General features: G+C 33.5%; 1 protein-coding gene across 3 annotated transcripts; it reads right to left on the bottom strand.

The window, feature by feature from the left end:
- Window positions 1–2,410: 2,410 nt before the first annotated feature.
- LOC147388663 (uncharacterized) lies at window positions 2,411–11,686 on the bottom strand. 3 transcript variants are annotated; one of them, XM_086418566.1, is made up of 6 exons: window positions 11,168–11,686; window positions 11,021–11,058; window positions 7,185–7,416; window positions 3,572–3,618; window positions 3,189–3,256; window positions 2,411–2,729 (listed from the first exon to the last, which is right to left on the bottom strand). In XM_086418566.1, the coding sequence occupies exons 1-5, from the start codon at window positions 11,504–11,506 to the stop codon at window positions 3,229–3,231; spliced, it is 684 nt and encodes a 227-aa protein (XP_086274692.1). In that variant the 5' UTR covers window positions 11,507–11,686; the 3' UTR covers window positions 2,411–2,729; window positions 3,189–3,228. The 3 variants fall into 3 exon arrangements, with proteins under 3 accessions (XP_086274692.1, XP_086274691.1, XP_086274690.1); XM_086418565.1 differs by having other exon boundaries at window positions 3,221–3,256; XM_086418564.1 differs by lacking the exons at window positions 2,411–2,729; window positions 3,189–3,256 and having other exon boundaries at window positions 3,300–3,618.
- Window positions 11,687–21,632: the final 9,946 nt, after the last annotated feature.

Here is a 21,632-nt window from a genome sequence, read left to right as displayed (position 1 = left end):
CTAAGTTAGTAACGATTTCACCCTTACTAAAAGGTCGTTGAACTCAACTATTGCTGTTTTGAAAGTTATGTGCTAAGCCTACGATCCAAAGGCATGATGCCATGTTTATTAAATGAGCAAAAGTGATTGGTCTCTTAGAGAAAATTTAAGAGTACTTTAAATACTTTATTTTTAGTAACTTTTCAATACACAAGACGTCGTACCATTTATTCATCAACTTAACAAAAAACTTTCAAACCATTAAATCTTTGTTCGGCTCACCTTATGATGTCAAGAAAACATGATCCTATCCTTGGGGTTCGTAGAGAAAAAATTTCTATGAACTTTAAAAATAAAATTATTTTTTACCATTGAATTTTAATTTTAAATTTTGAAGTCGAGTGAAAGTTTCGCTGTCCATTTTTAAAATCTTGGATCAAACCTTTAAAAAAAAGATTATTTTGTCATTTTGTTTTTCTTTTGTATTTGAATTTTTCAATGAAATTTAGAGAGCTGTGTAGTTGGATCACTAATGTGATAATCCATTTGAGCAAAACAACTTTTATTAAGGCTTAAAATATTATTCTTGTTCGAATAATATTCAATTGACTAAAAACGACATTCAACTGACGTTGACTTTGCAAAGAATCATATATAGATTTTTGAGAGATTTATAAGACGAACCTATCTGTTTTTATTAGGGAAAATTACCAGAAGGACCTGGCAAAAGGATTTTTTCTAATTAGTCCCCAAGTTGTAAGGCTTCTCTTAATAGTCCATTTAGGGTTTCGCTTATTGTACCATCAATGCCGACAAATATTATTTGGATGCCTTTAGAAAAGGAAAAGAAAGAGTCGAGGAACTACGTCACTTTAGAAATATGATGTAAAGATTAGGAATCATATGATGCACCATCTTTAGAAATCCATGTAAAAGTGATCAAATAGTCCATTAATTAGTTTAATTTTTCTTTATAAATATATATATATATATATATATATATAATTTAACCTAAGTTGAAGATGTGGGTGAAAAGGTAAAAAATTTTACCCAAATGGTTGAAGATGACTGATTTCGAGAAGAAAAAATAAGGATATTTTGCTAAAGGTTGAAGATGGAGGTATTTTTGGCATTTTTCACTAGTCGATAAGAGAAAACCAAGGTCAAGGGGTGCACGCCATCAGTTTGAAAACATAAGTTTATATCTCAAATATTCTTCAAAACTAGGAGACCCATGCCTAAATCATAATGCTTCAAAAAATTAAATATTTACAATAACAGTAAAAATCATGATTTGGTAATTATTTTGGAACGTGTACTGTCCCAATAATTTCATGATCTCTCGCCCTATGAGTTGGTAAATTTCTTCATGTTAGATCAAATAATTAGAAAAGTCCAATCGATTTAGCTGAGATATTTCATGTGAGGGAGAATCTCACTTTAGCTTAGTTGGTAGCCTTTATGGGTGATGCCGATGATACCATGGACCTTTGTTGAATTCTCGTCATCACCAAGTTATTAATCTCATTAAAAACATACTTACTTATTAATAAAAATTAAGTAGGTTGGTTAAAATACTTTATATGTAATAGTGGATTTATTTTTGTTTTGTTCTCTTTGTCTAATGTTGTATGTGTGTACATTAAGGAAGACATCTCAAATACCACACATGGATTACATTTGCATTTATATGTGCATATCCACTAATCAACAAATGATAAATTGTCATCCCATTCAATCCGATTGGGATGCCTTGGCTTTGAACATGTCTCTTGATTTTGTGCAGACTTTCTATAATTCGCTGCATTTGATAATATATTTGATTGTTGGATTAAGACTAAATCATGAAGAAAGGTGCATGTTAAGCAAATTGTTCTTGGTTTGATTGAAAATCCCAGTCATTAACATCAACGGCTTCAACAACTCTTATTTCATCGAAATGCTCGTACGCACGTATCAACACTCTAATACACCATTCCAACTAAACCTTTATTTAAAAATCAAAGTAGTAAATTATTGGTTAATTTAATTTTTGATTGACAACCATAAAGAGAGACTTCCATTGTAATTTCCTTAGTATAATTTTTAAGGGTGAAGATTAATGAAAGCCCATCTTTGACGGCCTCAGCCCATCAAATTTTGAGAAATATGTCGGACTAACCATCAAATATTTTCTTGTAGAAATTATTATTATTATTTTTTTATTTTTTTATTTTTATTTTTATATTTTTATTTTTACCGTCCTGAATTGTCAAATTATTGGAGGATGAACTTCAAAAAAGACATTAAAAAAAAGAATCTATAGTCTATGAGTATCAAATATGGAGATTTAAAAAAACAATAGGACTGTCCTCTAATTCACCAATATCACAACAAACAAAATAGTAATAATAATAAAAAATCATTAAAAAAATTCATAAAAGAAAGATCATTCATAGAAATCAAATCTTGACCATTCAAGAAACTCAATTCACAGCTAATCCAATTAAAAACAAATGGAAAGACTATCTGAATCTCTTCTCCATTCTTATCTTCTATGATACTGACCTCATGTCCGCTGCTCGAAGAATCACTCTTATGAGTCATCTTAATTTTCTTCCAATCGATTGAACTCTTAGTACATCTTCTTTTGTTGTTCTTCTAATGGAAATTGTGCCTTTGAGGCATGATTCACCTGGAATTTTCCATAATTGAAGGCTTTCCAATGTTGTATCCGTCGTCTTATGGCCTTTCGGCCTCTCTGGTGGATCCTACACAAATAAAAAGAAAATTGGAAACTTTTAGGCTTTTAAGAATCTCTTGAACTCAATTTTATATCTCCAAAATAAAATATTTCAAAGAACCCAATTCAATTGCCAACGGTTTATGTCCTTTTAATTGAGAATGATCAAAAGCTAGTTGTTGATGAGATAGAACACAGTCAATCAGACCACCATTAGGACTCTTCAACAACAAACATTAATAACAACCCAACTCATTAGACCCAAATTAGAACAACACTTCAAATCTCTAGACCCCCAAAAACTATTACCAAAAAAAAATCAAAGATAAAGAAAACTTCCTGAATGGTCTTTGATAGCAAGTTCGTTGATCTTTCTTACTATTTTATTTTTTACAAAGAAACTAATAAAATCAAAGGTCAAAAAGAAATAAAATAAAACAGATTTCATTATAAGGAGATAAATTCCAAGTCTATTCGTGAGATTTACTTGCTAAAAATAAGTGACACAAGATTTCTTACAGTTGATTTCATCTCTGGTATGTATTTGGATCTCTTCTGCAAAATGAAAAAAAAAAAACTCGGTTAGTAGTTATTTTATTTTCTATGTATAGGAGTTTGTGAGAGAAGTTACTATGCCGAAATTGAGCAACAAGAATTAGAATATTGAGAGGCTATATATATCTCACTACAAACTCAATTCACATTTACAATCACAACTATCATCTGTTATCCCATAAAAATTCAAACCAGAACTAGAAAACATAAAATCAAAATCTAAGAAAACCCAAGATTATAAAGGTAACAGTGCAAGCAGTAGTAGTGGTAATAATGTGCATCCATTAGCAGAACAACAAATTAAAATGGGCTAACCTCAACAGTATCAATGGCTTCATTTGAAGGAATAGAATGCAAAACCCAGCAAAACAAGAAACTAAAATGGCTAAGGTAATGCAAAAGATTGCATAAATCTGAATATATTTTTTGTTAATTGTGAGACTAACGGTATAAGCATTAAAACCAGAATTATGCAAACTTCACATGATAAGTGCTTTTGTTGGGTCGGTGGGGAATTAATAAAACAAACATCTAATTGTTGCTCAAGGCCTGGAAACCTGATATCAGGATTTTCTGCCCATGATTTGTATAGTTTCTTCAACCAAGCAGACTGACAAAGAAGATAAAAAACCTAACCTCAACATATAATTTTCTATAATGAGTTTTAACCAAATAACACAATTTGCGGATTGAGAGCAGTTATAGCAGAAGACAAACAAAACTAACATCAATATACAATTTTCTATAATGGGTGTTAATCTCATACCAAACCAACAAATATTCTGAGAGAAAACAATAACATACAATTTAGAGCAGAAGAACAACAAAAAATAACAACATACAATTTTCTATAATGGGTGTTGACCATATACCAAACCAACAAATTTCAAGTTATTTAGTGTGGATTAGGAGTATGATTCCCATAGGCTCTTTGAGCTCTTCCTTGAATGAAACTCAGGGCTGGTAAATAAATAAAAAAAAGTGGGTTTCACCTTCACCGCTTAGTTGGGAATGGTCTTTTCTGCACCTCTGTTGATCTCCCTACTTTTATCTGGCAACCTAGAGTTCCATCCAAGGAGGCTTTCTTCATTTGAACAAAGAGGGAAAGAGATGTTCATATTTATTTTTTAGAACTATAAATAGACCACAGATTAAGGGATTTGAGCTGTAATTAAGGCCTCAAATTGAACTAAACAAATGATTTTAGCTCAAATAAGAAATTTATTTAAATCTGTAAGTAAAATTTCAGTTAGAGAAATTAAAGTAGTGGATTTTACCTGTATTTTCTAATACGTACATTCTGTTCTTATTGTTTGGCCAAAACCTGAGATTAATTTAACAAACACATACTTAGTTTTAATGGGTAAAACTCTACTTAGTACTAATTACAAAGTCCATAAAGTATACCTACCTGTATCTCATGCACCATAGCCTTGAAGATTCAACCTCCCTTACTACAACTTGGATTCCCTCCTTTACTAAGAGGGTTGGAAGATTTGCCTCTAAATCTTTCTGTCATTTTCATCAATTAAAAAATGTCACAAAGAACTATCTAACTAGAGGACATGTCAGAACAAATTTTAATTCTCACTAATAAATGTTATTGGTATTGTATAAATAAGGAGGTAAGTATAGACTCTGTTATCTGGCTTCGGTGGTTCCTATCTTGGTAAAAGCTTGTTAGGACTGCTCTCCTATATTGATACTACATCAGTACCCTTGAGACTTAATTCTGCTCTACACATCATATTACCACCTCTTGTTCTCAAATTTCGACTCCAATTAATGAACCAGTTCACAACAATTCAGACTTCCGTCTACTCATCATGAGCTCAGTTTCAGGCAAACATTTGCAGGCCGATGACAATATCTTCACCCTGTATTGTTCTTGCATGTCATTTGGTTCAGTTATTGCTCTATCAGAGTCTAATTGTGATTCACAGGCTCTAACGGATCCTAAATGATGTGAAACCATACCGGCAAACTTTTATCCTCTTCTCTAGAACCAGAATTGGTCTCATCCCTAGTCAGGCTTTTATGAGTCTCGTTGGCTGCAAGTGAGTCTCGAGATTAAAAATTGGGATTAGAAAGCTATAAAGTTCTATTTGTAACAATTACGAGAAGATGGCTAAGGGATTCTTTCAGTAGCATAGCATCAAGTACCATAAATGGTACTCTAGTAAAGCTGACTGTCGTTTATCATCTCTGTAAGATGATATATACTGCACAAAAGTGTAATCAAACTTAAGTACTTTGTAGCTTATTCATTAATATAATCCTATGCTATTTCGAAGAAAGGAATGAACAATGAAGATTTGTATTCTCCTTAAATCATTGTGAGACATATTAGACATGGCACAATAAGACTTCAACTAAATATTTAGAAGGGAAAACCTCATTATTTTCCAGGGGAAAAATTATTCACTGAGATCAAGTACCATAGCACAAGAAACCATTGGATCTAACAGTGAATCATTGACTATTTACCAAATTGAGATATGAAAGTAAAGGGGGGAGAAAAATAAATGGTAAGTAAAGACTTGAGAAGGGAGGAGGTGCACTTTCTACATTGATGATGCCCGTGAAGGTGGGACAATGGCCTTCAGCCTTTCCAAAAATTTCACGAAACAAGAAATCAGGCAGCTCTATATTCGGTATATGGCAATGTGAGACCACCATCATGTAATTTCGCATGGGGAGGGATATGAGAAGCATCGTTTAAGCAGGTGCCTGGAATGGCACCAAAGATGATGATGATTGTTCATGGCCAATCCCCTCTGAGTTGCTACAAATAACTTTAGTCTTAGTTGTTGTGGGGAAGGAAACATCTTCAGCCACCAACTTCAAGATGTTCTTTAAATTGTATCCATCAAATTAACATTGGAGAAAATAGAAATAGAGATTACAAAAAGGTATTGGATTTAACAAACCATTTGTACATTCACCAACAGGTCATGTGCTTGTTAAATCCTTAAAGATAGTATTTGAAATTGCAGTGAATCAACTCATATCGAGTACCAGAGTTTGCAGTGCATCATCTTCCCATTAGCATTTATACTATAATTTATTTTCCCATATTATCAAGTACACCAGACGGATGTGAGGGGTGTACATAAGGAAAGGTAATTTTATTTTCAACCTGAGAAAAGCTTCCATGTTGGTCATAGCTAACATTTATCTAGAACTTTTGGGCATCTTATGGTTCATGCAACAAGAAAATATAATTATTTTAGTGAACACATGCTGAGCTGTTGAGAAACATGTTGTTAGATGAGCATAGCATAGATGAAGATGTTGCGACGGATGAGTGGCAAGATCAAGAAACACAAAATGAAAAATGAGTATATTCAAGGAAATTTATGAGTAGCTTCAATAGAAGATAAAATAAGGAAAAGTTGCTTTAGGTGGTTTGGGCATGTGCAAATAAGATCAATGACACCACCAGTGAGGACTGCTTTAGTGTGACGTCAAGGGTTATAAAAGGACAAGAGGAAGCCTAAAAATGATTTGGATGGAGTTAATATGAAAATAAATAAAAGAATGTGCCTTGACTAAAGATATGGTTCATAATAGTGTTAAATGGGATTCATGACCCAATTATTTTTATGATGTATAGAAAACGATGACGGCATGATATTTAGGTTATTTAGATTGCTTTTTTACAATTTTGTCCCAATCCTGAATAAACCTACAATAGTTCTATGATACACAGTTTTGTGCACAAGGTCTTTTACATAAGTTTGTGGAACCCACATTACAACAAAAAAAAATGAGTCAAGGAAAGAATTTTCATGATAATGATCTCCTCAAAAAGTCAGCCCCCAACCTTAATTAATCTCCATATGGGCCCACATACCATTTAATATCTGAAAAGAAATTGCATTGATCCACTCAGTTATACAAAAACAGTTTGAGTAGTCAAGATTCCTTTGGAACGAGGTGCCAATACTTCAACGGGAAAAGACGCAAAACCTGTAGCCCATGCTGACAGGAATCCAGAACCAAATGCCAACTTTGATCTTTCAGCATCACTGGTAAGAACCCACCTTACCTTTTTGACAGAATCAGAGTTTGAAGAAAATATTTTCCCGTTCATATTGTTCCAGTTAATCCATTGCTTCACAGGGCTTAAAGTTATCCAAAGACTGAAGGAAACACCACTGCATGCCAGTTAGAAACCATAAAAGGAGTAAATTCTTGGTGGATCTGCTAAAAAATAAGGAGTTATTCTTCAGCACACCACAATGTTAGCTTTAGCATTCTTTTTTTCCCCCTTGAATGGACGAATTCCACTTTTCACGTAAAATTCCACCTCTTTCAATGACCTAAATTGATGGTCTTCAATTGGATCATAGTAAAACTGCACAAAATAATAACATTTTCTAAGCTTCTTAAGCACATCAACAATTTCAAACAACTTTCAAAGGGGAAAAAAAAGGGACAAAAGCTGATAACCTTTTTATATGATGCTAATAATATTAGTTCAAAACAAAAAGAATTTCGAACAGAGTTCCTCATTTTGTCCTTTGCATTTGAATCACATGTCGCCTATAAGTTATGGATGTATTAATAATCTCGACCTTCCCCTATGCACCCGTACCAGAAACAAAATAAGAAGACCCATAGAAAAGTACATGATTGAGAAATAAAATCCTAATTAATAAAATCATGACAAGTTTCCCCCTGAGTTGTTCTTAGAAGATAGATCATAAAATAATAGCTTAACAATTTGATGGAACTGTTTGTGTAAGTTGGGAACCATTTAATAGCTACATAGGGAACCATATCAGAATAGATGCTTCCAATTCACTTCAACAGAATACTAGCACGCAAATAGCGAACAAAAAACATATAATAAAAATCTAAAATACGTAAAACATCACATAAATGATCTATTTTTATCTAAAATATTAGTTAGAGAAATGCAATTAATTTCTAGAAAATCAACAAATCTGAGAGCAATGTTAAAACAATGAATCTTATGATCATCAACAAAAAAAATATATGAAAATTAAATAAGGAATCAAACAACCTTACAACATCCAATCCAGAATCATCGACAGATCACCAAAATATTTAGATCGAGTATCGAAACAAAATCTCATATTCTAATTTTTTTTTTAAACAACTTACCTAATCTCCAAAGCTTATAAGGTTTAATAAAACCCTAAAACATGATGACGAAGCAATTGAATATAACTCTTTTAGAGATTAAGAAGACCAGCAGACGATCAAAATCTTGCAGATTTCAAAAATCTCTGAAACAAATCGACAGGAGAAGAAATAGTGTCGATGTTCATGTATCTCACTTTTGTAAATCAAATTAAAATGATATGAAATCCTAATTTGTGGAAAAAAAAAAAAGAAATCGAATAACAAAATTACCTTTCAACTTGAAGAATTTGATAACAACTCTTCGATAAATACATCAAATTTTTATTTGTTCTTTGATTTTGTTTCGTGCAAAATTAACACATTTGGATCCATCTTCAACAACCTGAACAGTGTTATGGATCCATCAACCTGAGAGAAAGGAGAAAGAGAGACTCACCTTAAAAAATAACAAATAACTTTTTCTTCACTCCATCGTTTCCAATGTTGAGAAATCGAGAGATCAGAGATTAAGCGATCAGATAGAGAAATATCAAGAGATCAAATAGAGGGAGAGATGAGATCCATCAAGAGACGAGATCGAAGGAGACAGGGAGGGATAGGGATATAGACATTTGAGAGATCAAAGAGAGAGACACGCACACACAGAAAGTGAGTGAGTGAGTGAGAGAGACGGAAAGTGGCAATTGCAGAATGTGTTTTATAGACACGAAGGCCCCGTTTGATAACGCTTTTAAAATTTAATGTCAGATTCTGCTATAAGAAGTTGCTGTCAGAAATAGCTGGAAAACTAAAAAGCTTATTTTTTAAAGTCTTATAAAAGTGTTGTGTTATTTACCAGAATTTAGTAATTATTGTTTAATACAACTGCTGGATTTTGTAGTATTATGGTAAAATAACCAGAATACCCTTAATGTTGATAATGGACCAAAAATGACTAGAATACCCTTACAAATATATAATTATACTAAATATAATAAATTTATATTAAAAAAATTTAAAAATAATTATTTTAATTTAAATAAATTTATAAGTTTTATAATTCTATAGAAATTTCGACAACATCTCCACTTAAAAATGGACATATAAAATTTTTCTGATAAAGAAAATACTTGCATAATACACAATCCAACATCCACATTACATCGTATATACATAACACATTCACATAACATCTCATTTATATTCTGACATCATTTAAACATAATAACCATAACTAATATAATAAGTAAGACTGAAATAAATAAAAACATGAAAAATATGCATCCAACAAATGCATATAAGTAAAAGGTAGTCGTTGACCATATTACAATATCTGGGTTCCATTGCTCATGATAGAATTGAGTGGTACACGAAATGCAAGAAAAGGGGCATGCCTAATTCAATCTGTGGGATAAATGCAACGACGTCGTGTCTATTGAGATCAGAATATTAATTTGTGTTGCAGTTCAATAGGTAGAACCAGTAATAATAATAACGGATAGAAGAAAAAGAAGGGCTAAGACCCATAGCTCAGTTGGTTTGACACATTGCAATCCAACTTTGAGGCAGTGGATTCAAGTCCAGCTTAAATAACGGATAGAAAGAAATAATTAAATGGCTAGCCCAAGTACTTAGAATAAGGCTTCGATGATGATGATGAAGAAATGCTATAATCCTACAATAAATTAGCTAGATATTTAATAAAAGAAATTTGTGTCTCAAACTGGACTCATCACTTGCAATCTTGGGATTCTAGTTTGGTCACACGAGATTTCAGAAGTTCATACTTTACTCGAGGAAAATAATGATGACCATACAAATAACAATAGTGGTAGTTAACAAATGTCAACAGATGCAGAATATATCTTGGCAATGATAATAGACTGTGACATAGAAGAAATTGAATGATGGTGATACCATATGAAAAAGATAAGTTAGAATCTAATATTTGACAATGTAGCCCCAATAAATTTGTTCGAGATTCACTTTTAGGTCTATGAACCATTTTTTTTAGATGGGATTTATTTTGTACCTTTTAGTGTTGTTTTTGTTTTCCTTCTTCGCCCTTTGTTAAAGTTGTTGTATCATTGTTGTTAGGTGGCCAGCTTGGCCTCACTTTGTTTGTTTCCCTTTTTTTTTCTCATTAATAAATTTGCTCTTTTTTCTGTCAAAAATAAAAGTTTCTACAATATCAGAGATGCATCAAAACATTAAGCACCGACTCATATAAATATGTTCTAACACCATACAAGAGGTTGGTTCTAAATGCATAAGAAGTAAATATTAAAGGTCGAACACCAAGTTTTTTCTTTTGTTTGTTAATCACAAACCAATCACTATCAATCAAAACAGAACTTAACAAGGAAAACCCAGGACGGAGCAGAGACTCATCAAAACACAAGGCCCATCCCAAACAACTAAGATGAAGAGCCTGTTTGGATAACCGTGTTTTGCACAACAAAAAAGTTCTCTCCTTTCTTTTCTTTGTTTTTGCTTGAAAAGTGTTGAAAAAAAAAAAAACAATCTTTCTTCAAGAACAACACAATAAACCAAACAGGAAAGAAGAATTTACAAGAAACGATATGAAACTCCAATCTATAGCTTAAGTACGACATAAGTCTCAATCTACTACCGAAGGAGAAGCAATTAGAATTAAGTAAACTAACATACTTTTCATCCGCCATGTGGATTGTCGACACCAAATCGACCTGCACAAGAGAAAAACCTCATCAACCGATTACAGATATCAGCTTTATAAGAAATTGTAATTGAACTAATCAAAGAGAATGAAATTTTTCAGAGAATTAATTAGTGCACCTGAAGAAAAGGTTGAAGAAGAGACCACGGAAACTTCTTTCTGCAGCTGACAACAGCAGTCTGCAACTCTCCATTGCTCTCTCTTCTCCCTTTTCTGAATCTCATGAAATCTGCGATCGAATTGTTGTCGAGAAACTGATCCGCGGAACCATCGTCTACGACTGATTGATTCAAAGAAGCTCCAATTTTCAGAATAACTGGTTTTACATATTTAGGTTTTCGTTTCGAGTAGTTGAAGGATCTAAATCTTGTTGAAGTAGTTGCAGAAGGTGATTCGTTGTTGGAATTGGCGGGAAACGAAGATGAGGAAGATAAGATTGAAAGAGAACCACAGACCATAGTGTGTGAGGGAGATAGAAATAGTTTCGATTCTCAGAAACCTAAAGAGAGATTTCTTCAGTTTCTTCGAAACCGTAGAAGGGAAAATGAGGAAGGAGGATATGACTTGTAATTTGCTTGAAGTATAAGGGACGTTTCGGTAATTTCCCACGAGGCATTTTTTATTTTTATTTTTCCAACAAACGCGAAGTGTGGATTGGCTTTTCTTAAGTACTTTTAACTCTTCTGAAGAGCACAAGAGTCAAAAGCACTTTTAAAGGTGTTTGGATAAATAGTTTCTGGAAAGAACTACTTTATTTTGGAGTCATTTTGGTATTTTTTCATGAAGTACCGATGGTGTTACTTTTCTAAACTATTCTAGCGCGGAGTCACAAAACATTGTAAAAATGACGAGATTGAGACAAGTATGCCTATCATAATTTCGAAAATTATAAGTATACCATCAAAAATGCAATTGGAATAATATTATATTACTATCCATTGATATGATGGTAGCATTTTGGTATAGCATTTGGGACAAATATGCCCCCTCCTAAATTTTGAAAATTACAAGTATACCCTAAAAAATGCAATTAAATAATATTATAATACTATGCATTGATGTAGTGGTAGCATTTTAGTGTAGCATTTAAAGTTTTATTTCTAGCTTTCCCAATTGTTCACTCAACTATTTATCCATAAGAATTCCAACCATGGTTGAAAGTTTACTATCCATTAATGTGGAAAAAGCTTCTTCATATTTTTAATGGTTGTATAATTGTTGGGTATTTATATAAGTTTTTATGGATAAAAATAGCAACTAAGTTTATTTTTTTGGAACATAATTTGTTGAGTTATAATGTTAAAAATAGTAACTAATACTTATAAGGGCATTCTGGTCATTGTAACAGAATCCAAAATAATTCATAAACACAAAACTTTATAATAGTATTTCTAACAGTACTTCTTAGAACCTACATCGAAATACATAATAGTTATCTGCTTACTCCAAACAGTACTTCAAAAAATACTTTCAGGAGTACTTATATTCTAAGTACTTCTCGCTCCTGTATCCACATTGGCCCCAACTATCATCCGCTTTTTATCAAACGACAATCATGGCTAAAAAATCGGTTTAATGACGCAAAAGCTAAAAAAACACTTTTAGAATCGGTATCAAACACCCACGAAATTTGTGATCCATTGGCCATAGGATTTAGATATTAAAATTCAACAGGCCAGGCCCAACAATTTTTTTCATTAAAATTTGGGATTTTCACGTAGTATCTCTTCTTACATTTGAGTCAAAGAATTTCTTACATTTTAAATCCCATGACACTCCTTTTACAATTACAGTTGATTTTGAGATTTTCTACAAAGATCATGAAGGCTTAAATACTCATGATTTGTTTTTTTGGAATTGTTTTGAGATTTTCAGATTTGAGAAACACCATGTTTGTTGCTTCGGTGTATTGGGTAACTAGTTATGTTTCGATTTTAGATGCAAGAAGCAGATATTGTGACCGATGATACTACTAAGTATGATATTTGAACAATTCTATATATATATATATATATATGGGGAGCATTCGAAGGCCCCAAAGAGGGCCCAATATTGTGCCAAACATTTTATCAAAAATGGGTGAGATACTTCAAAATGGGTTGATTTTTTGCGAGTATGATCTCTACGGTGAGGAGATCATCCTCAGAAAAAATCAGACCAGTCTGAAACTTTTATCCCCATCAAAGTGGTTTACAAATAATTGATGGTCCACATTTCTTCAACTTGTAAATTAGGGTTAGAAGTTTCAAAATGGACTAAGTTTTTTATTTTTTTAAGATGACAAAACAAACAGCCCATTCCTAAACTTCTAACCCATATTTTGAAAAATGTTTGGCACAAGTTTGGTTCTCTTTGAGGCCTCCAAACGCTTCCTTATATATAAATCCTAAAATCATACGTGCTCATTTTAAATACTTTTGCTCTTTTACTTATCCTTTTTCTATATCCTTCTTTATGTTTATTGTGTTGAAACCAACCACACAACTTTGGCTTCTTTTTTTTCTTTATCCCATGATAAGGATACTATGCTTCGATTGAAAGCCAAAGTTGGATCCAATCTTTTGTTGAGTAATTGTCTTGTATTCTAATGTTGGGGTTTTTTATTTTTAGGATTATTAAAAAGAAATTATGTTAGATTTTCTTTTGGGTTTTTTCTATTTTGGGGGAGATAGACATGTTTTAGTAACTATTGATTTATAAATAGAGATCTTTAAGGTTGTAAAAACTACAAGGGGTTTTCTTCTTCTAGGGATTGAGAGAGAAAAGGAGAGGGTGTGGGTTTGGAATTAAAACCTTAGGTATTTTTTTGTACTATTCTCATTTGATTTCTTAGTGAAAATGATTAGTTATGATTTGTGGACGTAAGCACACTGCCGAATCACGTAAATCATTGTGTGTTTCATGTGTTTTTTTATTTTTGTTCTATTTACTATTTCATTATTTCACATCTTTTTCACCTAATTTACTACGGTGGTAAGTTTAGAAAATCGAGTGGGATCAATAAACAAGTGGACCAATCTTCTTCACTTAGTTTACCCACCACTAGTCTCATCTCTTGTTAGATGATGGAGCTCAATTGATCTAATATAATGTAAATGAGCGCATCCACTGTCCTTGGAATGGTGAGAGGAAGTTGAAGCAATGAATAAAAATGAAGGGCAAATAAAATTATACATGAGAGTCTATTATGGTGGGAGGCTGAAGCAATAAATGTCTTCTTTTTTTTTTTTTTTTTTTGTGTTGAGTCGTGCTGGAATGACATTAAAATTGGCATCGTTTCACACACAACTATAAATGCTTTCCACTCTTATCTTGATGAAAAGCATTTATGGTTCCTTACACACATCCATGTCAGCAATGTGTGAAACAGCATGAATTTTAATGTCATTCCAGCATTTATTTATTTTTTTGCTTTTTCATAAAGATTCTATTGCCATGCCAACTTTTGCTTACATCAACTCAATTCATATGTAAATCACACACCTTCGGGTGGCATTAGCTGTGACATTAGCAAAAGTTGGTGGGGCAATAGAAACTTTTTTATTTTTTGGGAAAAAGGAAAAGAAAGAGATTTATGATGGTAGGGGAAAAGGTTCATCACATTAGAAGAGCAAATGGCTTAATTTCCACTAGATTTTGATGACATTTCAATTTACACCAAAGATGCTTAATCACAAGATCTTGTTCTATATAGGTAACACTCAAATGATAAGAGATTGATTAGAGAAATCAGAGTTGAGCATTTGAAAGAGTACGTGATTAGAGAAAAGAATGCTGAATCCTTGAAACACAACAATGCTTATTTGAATATAGAACATCAAAGTAGTCCAATGTACGATTTTGACAGATTGCATGATTCTGGTGCACAATTTCATCAAGAGTATAATACTGGTTTGCTGAGAGAAAAAATTATCGACAGTAACGGATTGTCTGTTGAATATCTAGGAGCTTTGGAGAAGGGAAACATTGCAACAGTTATAAGGGAATCTGTTGCGAAAAAGTCTTTGTTTTGTCATCTACTGTCCTAGTCTTTAGGATTTGTTAATAATGGGATATTGCTGAACTAGTTTTTAGCAAATCTATTTAGTGGTTTGTTATTTTACCAAGTTTTTAGTTTAGTGCCTAGTGGTTCCTACTTTTGTGCTTTTATCCGTTGATGTACTTGCCTATATATAGGACATTTGTTTAATGATTTAAGGCAAAGTTTTTCTGTCTTTCCCCTACCAACTACTTTACTACTTTATTAGCTTTACTTGGCAACAGTGGTATCCAAGCCATAAAAGAGATAAAGTGAGTTTGTGAGTCCCAAAAATTGGTGAGGTAGAGAGTCCAAAACAGTAGCAGATTTTTTCTATTTCACATTTGTTTTTTTTAGGAGCAGTGAGGAGATGTCTATTTCACTATGACATTGGAGCATGCTGATAGAGAATTTCATGAGGTCTAAACAATATTGGCAGCTGATTGTTTCTAGGGTAGCAAAACCAGCAATTGGTACAATATTGATAGAGACAAATGACAAACTTAGAAGCACTAAAGTTGAAGGAATTGAAGGTGAAGAACTATTTTTTTTACAGGCGATTGATCGGTCTATCTCGGAGACAATTCTCTGTAAAGAAACCTCTAAGCAAATTTGGGACTCCATGAAGAAGAAGTACCAAGGGAACACAAAGGTGAAGAGTATGCAGCTCCAAGCTCTTCGTAGAGAGTTCAAAGTTCTTCAAATGAAGTCAGGGGAGTCAATTCAGAGTATTTTTCAAGGACAATGGCAATCGCAAACAAGATGCGGATCCATGGAGAGAAGTTAGAGGATATCACCATTGCTGAAAAGATCCTTCGTTTAATGATGTTTAAGTTTAATTTTGTGATTTGTTCTATTAAGTCTAAAGACATTTATACTCTTTAAATATATGAATTGCAAAAATTCCTTGTTGGTTCATGAGCAGAAGATAACCCAGCAAGACAGTAAAGAACAAGCATTGCAAGCAGCAACAAATACAAGAGGACGTGGAAAGAGTGGATGGAAAAGCAAGAATACACACCAGAGACAAGGACAGAATAAAAGTGTTGAGTCTCAAGCAAACTGGAAGGGTTGTGATGCTCAAATTTCAGAAGGACACAAACCAAAGTCAGCAGACAAATCTAAGGTTGAATGTTATCGTTGGCACAGGTATGGTCATTATCGCTCAGACAACCGTACAAATTTAAATAAACATTGTGGGGAAAGGTCTAACTTTGCAGAAAATAAAGAAGAAGAAGTTTCACTTATCATGGTGTGTCATACTAAGGAGGAAACTCACCCGAATTTATGGTATCTGGATACGGGCTGTAGCAATCATATGTATGGAGACAAATCAGTCTTTTCTGATTTGGATGAATCATTCCAAAATACTGTAAAGTTTGGTGATAACTCTACAGTATCTCTTTTGGGAAAAGGAAGGATTACAATTCAAACCAAAGGGAATTCTCATTTTATTTCCAATGTCCTGTTTGTTCCAAATTTAAAAATTAATTTGCTTAGTGTTGGTGAGCTTCAAGAAAAGGGGTATGAGATTTCTATCAAGGATGGAGTTTGTCGAATCCAAGATAAGAAGTTGGGCTTAATTGCTCAAGTGAAGATGACAGCAAACCAGATATTCCCTTTGTATCTCCATCACACCACCCATTTATTAAAGGAAGGTTTTAATAAAGCCCGTATGAGTATACTTTTTACACAAAAAGTGAAACTGGAGGAAAAATGCTTATGGTATGCTTATATGTAGATGATTTGATCTATTCTGAAAATGATAGAACCATGTTTGAAAAGTTTAAACAATCCATGATGCTTGAGTTTGGTATGTCTGATCTTGGGAGGATGCACTACTTTCTTGGCATAGAAGTAGTGCAATCTGATGCCAGAATTTTTGTGTGTCAAAAGAAATATGCCCAAGAAATTTAGGACAGATTTCATATGCAGAACTGCAACTCAGTTACTACTCCGGTTGAGGCAGGATTGAAGCTTGTGAAGGATCCAGCAGGAAAAAGGGTTGACAACACTCTTTAAAAGCAAATGGTTGGAAGTTTGATGTATTTGACAGCAACACGACCTGATTTAATGCATATTGTAAGTCTTATCAGCAGGTATATGGAGCAACCAAAGGAGATCCATCTTCTAGCTGCAAAAGAGGATTCTTCAGTATTTGCGTGGCACTACAAAGTTTGGGTTTTTCTACAAAAAGGGCAAACAATCAGATTTGATTGGATTTACAGACAGTGATTATGCTGGTGTAGACACCCCATTTTTGCATCCGCCTGATTAATCAAGTCGTCAACCCGATCGCAAAGGTTCCCAATGATGGATGTCTATTCCATTGCTTTATTTTGTTACCAGATATGTTTCAGAAATCCGGATGAGGTATCTCGAACTGACAAAACTTAGAAACCACGCTACGCTAGGAAAATACGACCCCAGAAACATAGAAATCATCATCTTGCAAACCAAAAAGAAGCTTCACGATAAAAATCACTAAAAATGATTAAATTGCCAAAATACCCCTAACCTCAAAACAACCTTAGAGCCTACATTACGCTTAGGAAAATCCGTTCAAACATATAAAACAACAAATCGAAACCAAGTAAACCACTTCGCCAATTTTCACAAAATTTGACAAAATTACGAAAATACCCCTCATAAAGTTCACGATCATTTCATACAAAAAACTTCATAAATGACAAAAACCAACATTCCCATTGAATTCCTTACGAAAAACTGATTCCAAAACATCCTGGAACATTGAAAAATGACTTAAAACGTAAAAAATCCTCTCCGAGGGCAAAACGGTAATTTCACAATTTTCATAATTAAAAAATTCGAAATTAATAAATAAAACATTAAATAATTAAAGTGAAACATTAATGAAATTAATTTAAAAAGTTGAACCTAAAAAATCGATTAATTGGACTCTCAGGCAAAATTGTTGAGGGTTCGTGGGATATTTCTTTAAGGACCCCTCCATTTGGGGGTCCAAAGAATTAAAGATATAATAGAAGGGGGTTCTCCAAAAATTAAAAGTAAATCAAGCAAGACTGAAATCAAGGTATTAAAGTCAATCAAGTGAGACTGAAGTCAAAATTAAAGTCAATCAAGCAAGACTGAAGTCAAGGTACTAATCGAGTCAATCTCATAAGACCAAGGTCAAAACCCTAAATCAAAACCCTAATCTAAATTAATCAAGTCAATCTCATAAGACTAAGGTCAAAACCCTAAATCCAAACCCTAATCTAAAACTAATCAAGTCAATCTCATAAGACTAAAGTCAAAACCCTAAAACCCTAAAGACTAAGTCAAAACCCTAATTGAAACCCTAAAAAAAACCCTAATCAAACCCTAAATGCTTCTAAAAATTTTATAAATAGGAGCCTCCACACCCTATTTTCGTATCAAAGAAGAAACCCTAGAAAAAGTAAGTGAAGAAGCCTCCACAACCTCCCCAAAACCCTAATTTTGGAGCCCCAACTCCTTCCCTAACACCCCTACTCCGATTTTAGCCTAAAAAACACCTAGAAACCTTTCAAAAACACCCCAAAAATCCACCACAAATTCAAAGCATCCAGATCCAAGAAGGAGACGCCTTGCCTCGGAGATCAGAAATCAGATCCGGGAACAAAACGAAGCAAGGAGTACGGTACAAGGAACTGTTTTTTCAGATCTGAGGGAATAGTACTTTTGCAGATCGAAGGTAAGGTTTTTATTATTTTTTTTTAATCTAGGTTTTATCATTAGCGATGTAGTTATATTGGGAATAAGTAGAGACCGGCATTGGCCGGGCGGGATTGGTGCCTAACACCTTCCAACCCCGTAACATGATCTCCGGGTTCAGATTTCTATAGTAGATTAGTTCCTTTTTATCCATTTTAGAGTCAGTTTGGTTCCTAGACCACAATAACTAGGTGACGACTCCCAAACCTCAAGGGTCAAAAGCGGATCCGCGCACCCCGCGGATTGAGGGCGCTTTCAGCTGGAGATTTGGATGACAGGAAGAGCACATCGGGTTATGTCTTTATGTTGGGTTCTGCAGCTATTTAATGGTCATCAAAGAAGTAGTCACTAGTTACGTTGTCAACAACAGAAGCTGAGTTTGTAGCAGCGGTTTCTTGTGTGTGTCAAGCACTTTGGCTGAGGAAAATTCTTAAGGAGCTGCAGTTTAAGCAACCAGGTTCAACTCAGATTTTCTGTGACAACAATTCAGCAATTAAGCTCTCAAAGAATCTTGTTCTTCATGGAAGATGCAAGCACATAGATGTGAGGTCTCACTTCTTGCATGATCTCACAAAGGATGAAGTTATTGATCTTGTCTATTGTAGAAGTGAGGACCAAGTTGCTGATGTTTTTACTAAGCCCTCAAATTGGCTGTTTTTCTGAAGTTGAGGAAGTTACTTGGAGTTTCCAATCTGGAAGATTTGATTTGAGGGAGGGTTCTACATATTTTTAAACTGGATGTTTGAGAATATCAGTTTAAGGGAGGGTTTGTTGATAAAAAGTCTTTGTTTTGTCATCTACTGTCCTAGTCTTTAGGATTTGTTAATAATGGGATATTGCTAAACTAGTTTTCAGCAAGTCTATTTAGTGGTTCGTTATTTTACCAAGTCTTTAGTTTAGTGCCTAGTGGTTCCTACTTTTGTACTTTTATCCATTGATGTACTTGCCTATATAAAAGCCATTTGTTTATGAAAGCGCTCTCAATCCGCGGGGTGCACGGATCCGCTTTTGACCTTTGAGGTTTGGGAGTCGCCACCTAGTTATTACGGTCTAGGAATCGATCGTTGACTCTAAAAATAAAGACAACTAATCTACGAAAGAAAATACGGGTCCGGGGATCACGTTACGGGGTTGGAAGGTGTTAAGCACCAACCCCGCCCGGCAAGTGCCGGTCTCTACTTCTTCCCAAAAATCGATTACATTGCAAAATAGATCAAAAATAACAAATAATTATAATATTAAAAAAATATAAAAGAAAGTTACCTTGCCGATTACAACGATTCCCTCAGCACCAGCGAAGAATATCTACGTATGTATTTCCTTGCTATTCGTCCGTCACCGGATTTGATTTCTGATCTCCAAGTTGAGGTATCTTCTTCTTAGATCTGTGAGTTTTCTAATTTTTCTTATGGATTTGAAGTTGTTTTGGAAGGGTTTTTGGGTGTTTTTTGAGCTAAAGTTGAGATATGGATGTTAGGTAAGGAGTTAAGGCTTCAAAATTAGGGTTTTGGGAAGGTTGGGGAGGCTTCTTGACCTACTTTTCCTAGGATTTATGATTTTGATACGAAAATAGGGTGTGAGGACCCCTATTTATAGATTTTTTTAAGGGTTGATTTAGATAGAGTTAGTGTTTAATTATAACTCTTTTAATTAGAGTTATGTTTTAATTAGAATTGTTTTAGGTAGAGTTATGTTTTAATTAGAATTTTTTAGGTAGAGTTGTATTTTAGTTAGAACTCTATTAGATAGAGTTATTCTTTAATTAGAACTCTATTAGGGTTTTGACTTTTGGTCTTATTTGATTGACTTTAAGATTTTGACTTTAGTCTCATTTGATTGACTTTAGTCTTAGTTAATTAACTTTAATTTTGACTTTAGTCTTACTTGATTGACTTTAATACCTTGACCTTAGTCTTGCTTGATTGACTTTAATTTTTTGGAGAATCCCCCTTTATTATATCTTTAATTCTATGGACCCCCAAAATGGAGGGGTCCTTAAAGAAATATCTTGCGAACCCTCAACAATTTTACTTGAGAGCCCGATTGATCGATTTTTTTAATTCAAAATTTTAAATTAATTTCATTAATGTTTCACTTTAATTATTTAATATTTTATTTATTAATTTCGAAATTTTTAATTATGAAAATTATGAAATTACCGTTTTGCCCTCGAAGAGGATTTTTTACGTTTTAAGTCAGTTTTTAATGTTCTAGGATGTTTTAGAATCGATTTTTCGTAAGGAATTCAATGTGAATGTTGGTTTGTGTCATTTATGAAATTTTGTGTGAAATGGTCATGGACTTTATGAGGGGCATTTTCGTAATTTTGTCGAATTCTGTTAAAATTGGTGAAATGATTTATTTGATTTCGATTTGTTGTTTTATGTGTTTGAGAGTTTTTTCCTAAGTGTAACGTAGGTTTTAGGGTTGTTTTGAGGTTAGGGGTATTTTGATAATTTGGTAATTTTTTTAGTGATTTTTATCGTGAAACTTCTTTTTGGGTCTGCAAAATGATGATTTCTATGTTTCTAGAGTCGTATTTTCCTAGCGTAGCGTAGTTTCTAAGGTTTTGTCAGTTCGAGATACCTCATTCGGATTTCTAAAACACATCTGGTAACAAAATAAAGCAATGGAATAAACATCCATCATTGGGAATCGTTGCGATCGGGTTGACGAGTTGATTAATCAGGCGAGTGCAAAAATGGGGTGTCTACAATTTAATGAATTAATGCAGAGTGTTTTTGTCTTTACTCTACCAACTGCTTTCCTACTTTATTAGCTTTACTTGGCAATAGAATTGTGTTCAAGAGCGTCACTTGGGAATGGTCCAACAAGTCTTAAGTAGGCTG

The sequence above is a fragment of the Akebia trifoliata genome, chromosome 12 (assembly GCF_017979445.1).
Source record: "Akebia trifoliata isolate Shusen 1 chromosome 12, ASM1797944v1, whole genome shotgun sequence".
NCBI classification, from domain to species: Eukaryota; Viridiplantae; Streptophyta; class Magnoliopsida; order Ranunculales; family Lardizabalaceae; genus Akebia; species Akebia trifoliata.
Note: the sequence above shows the minus strand (reverse complement) of the source record. Positions and strands in the feature narration are given on the sequence as shown.

Coding starts and splice junctions, on each gene's coding strand:
- LOC147388663 (XM_086418564.1), bottom strand. CDS start 11,506: ATGGTCTGTGGTTCTCTTTCAATCTTATCTTCCTCATCTTCGTTTCCC. Junction 7,417..11,020: donor ATCCACATGGCGGATGAAAA/GTATGTTAGTTT, acceptor ACTGGCATGCAG/TGGTGTTTCCTTCAGTCTTT. Junction 3,619..7,184: donor TATTGGCACCTCGTTCCAAA/GGAATCTTGACT, acceptor TCTTGTTTTGCT/GGGTTTTGCATTCTATTCCT.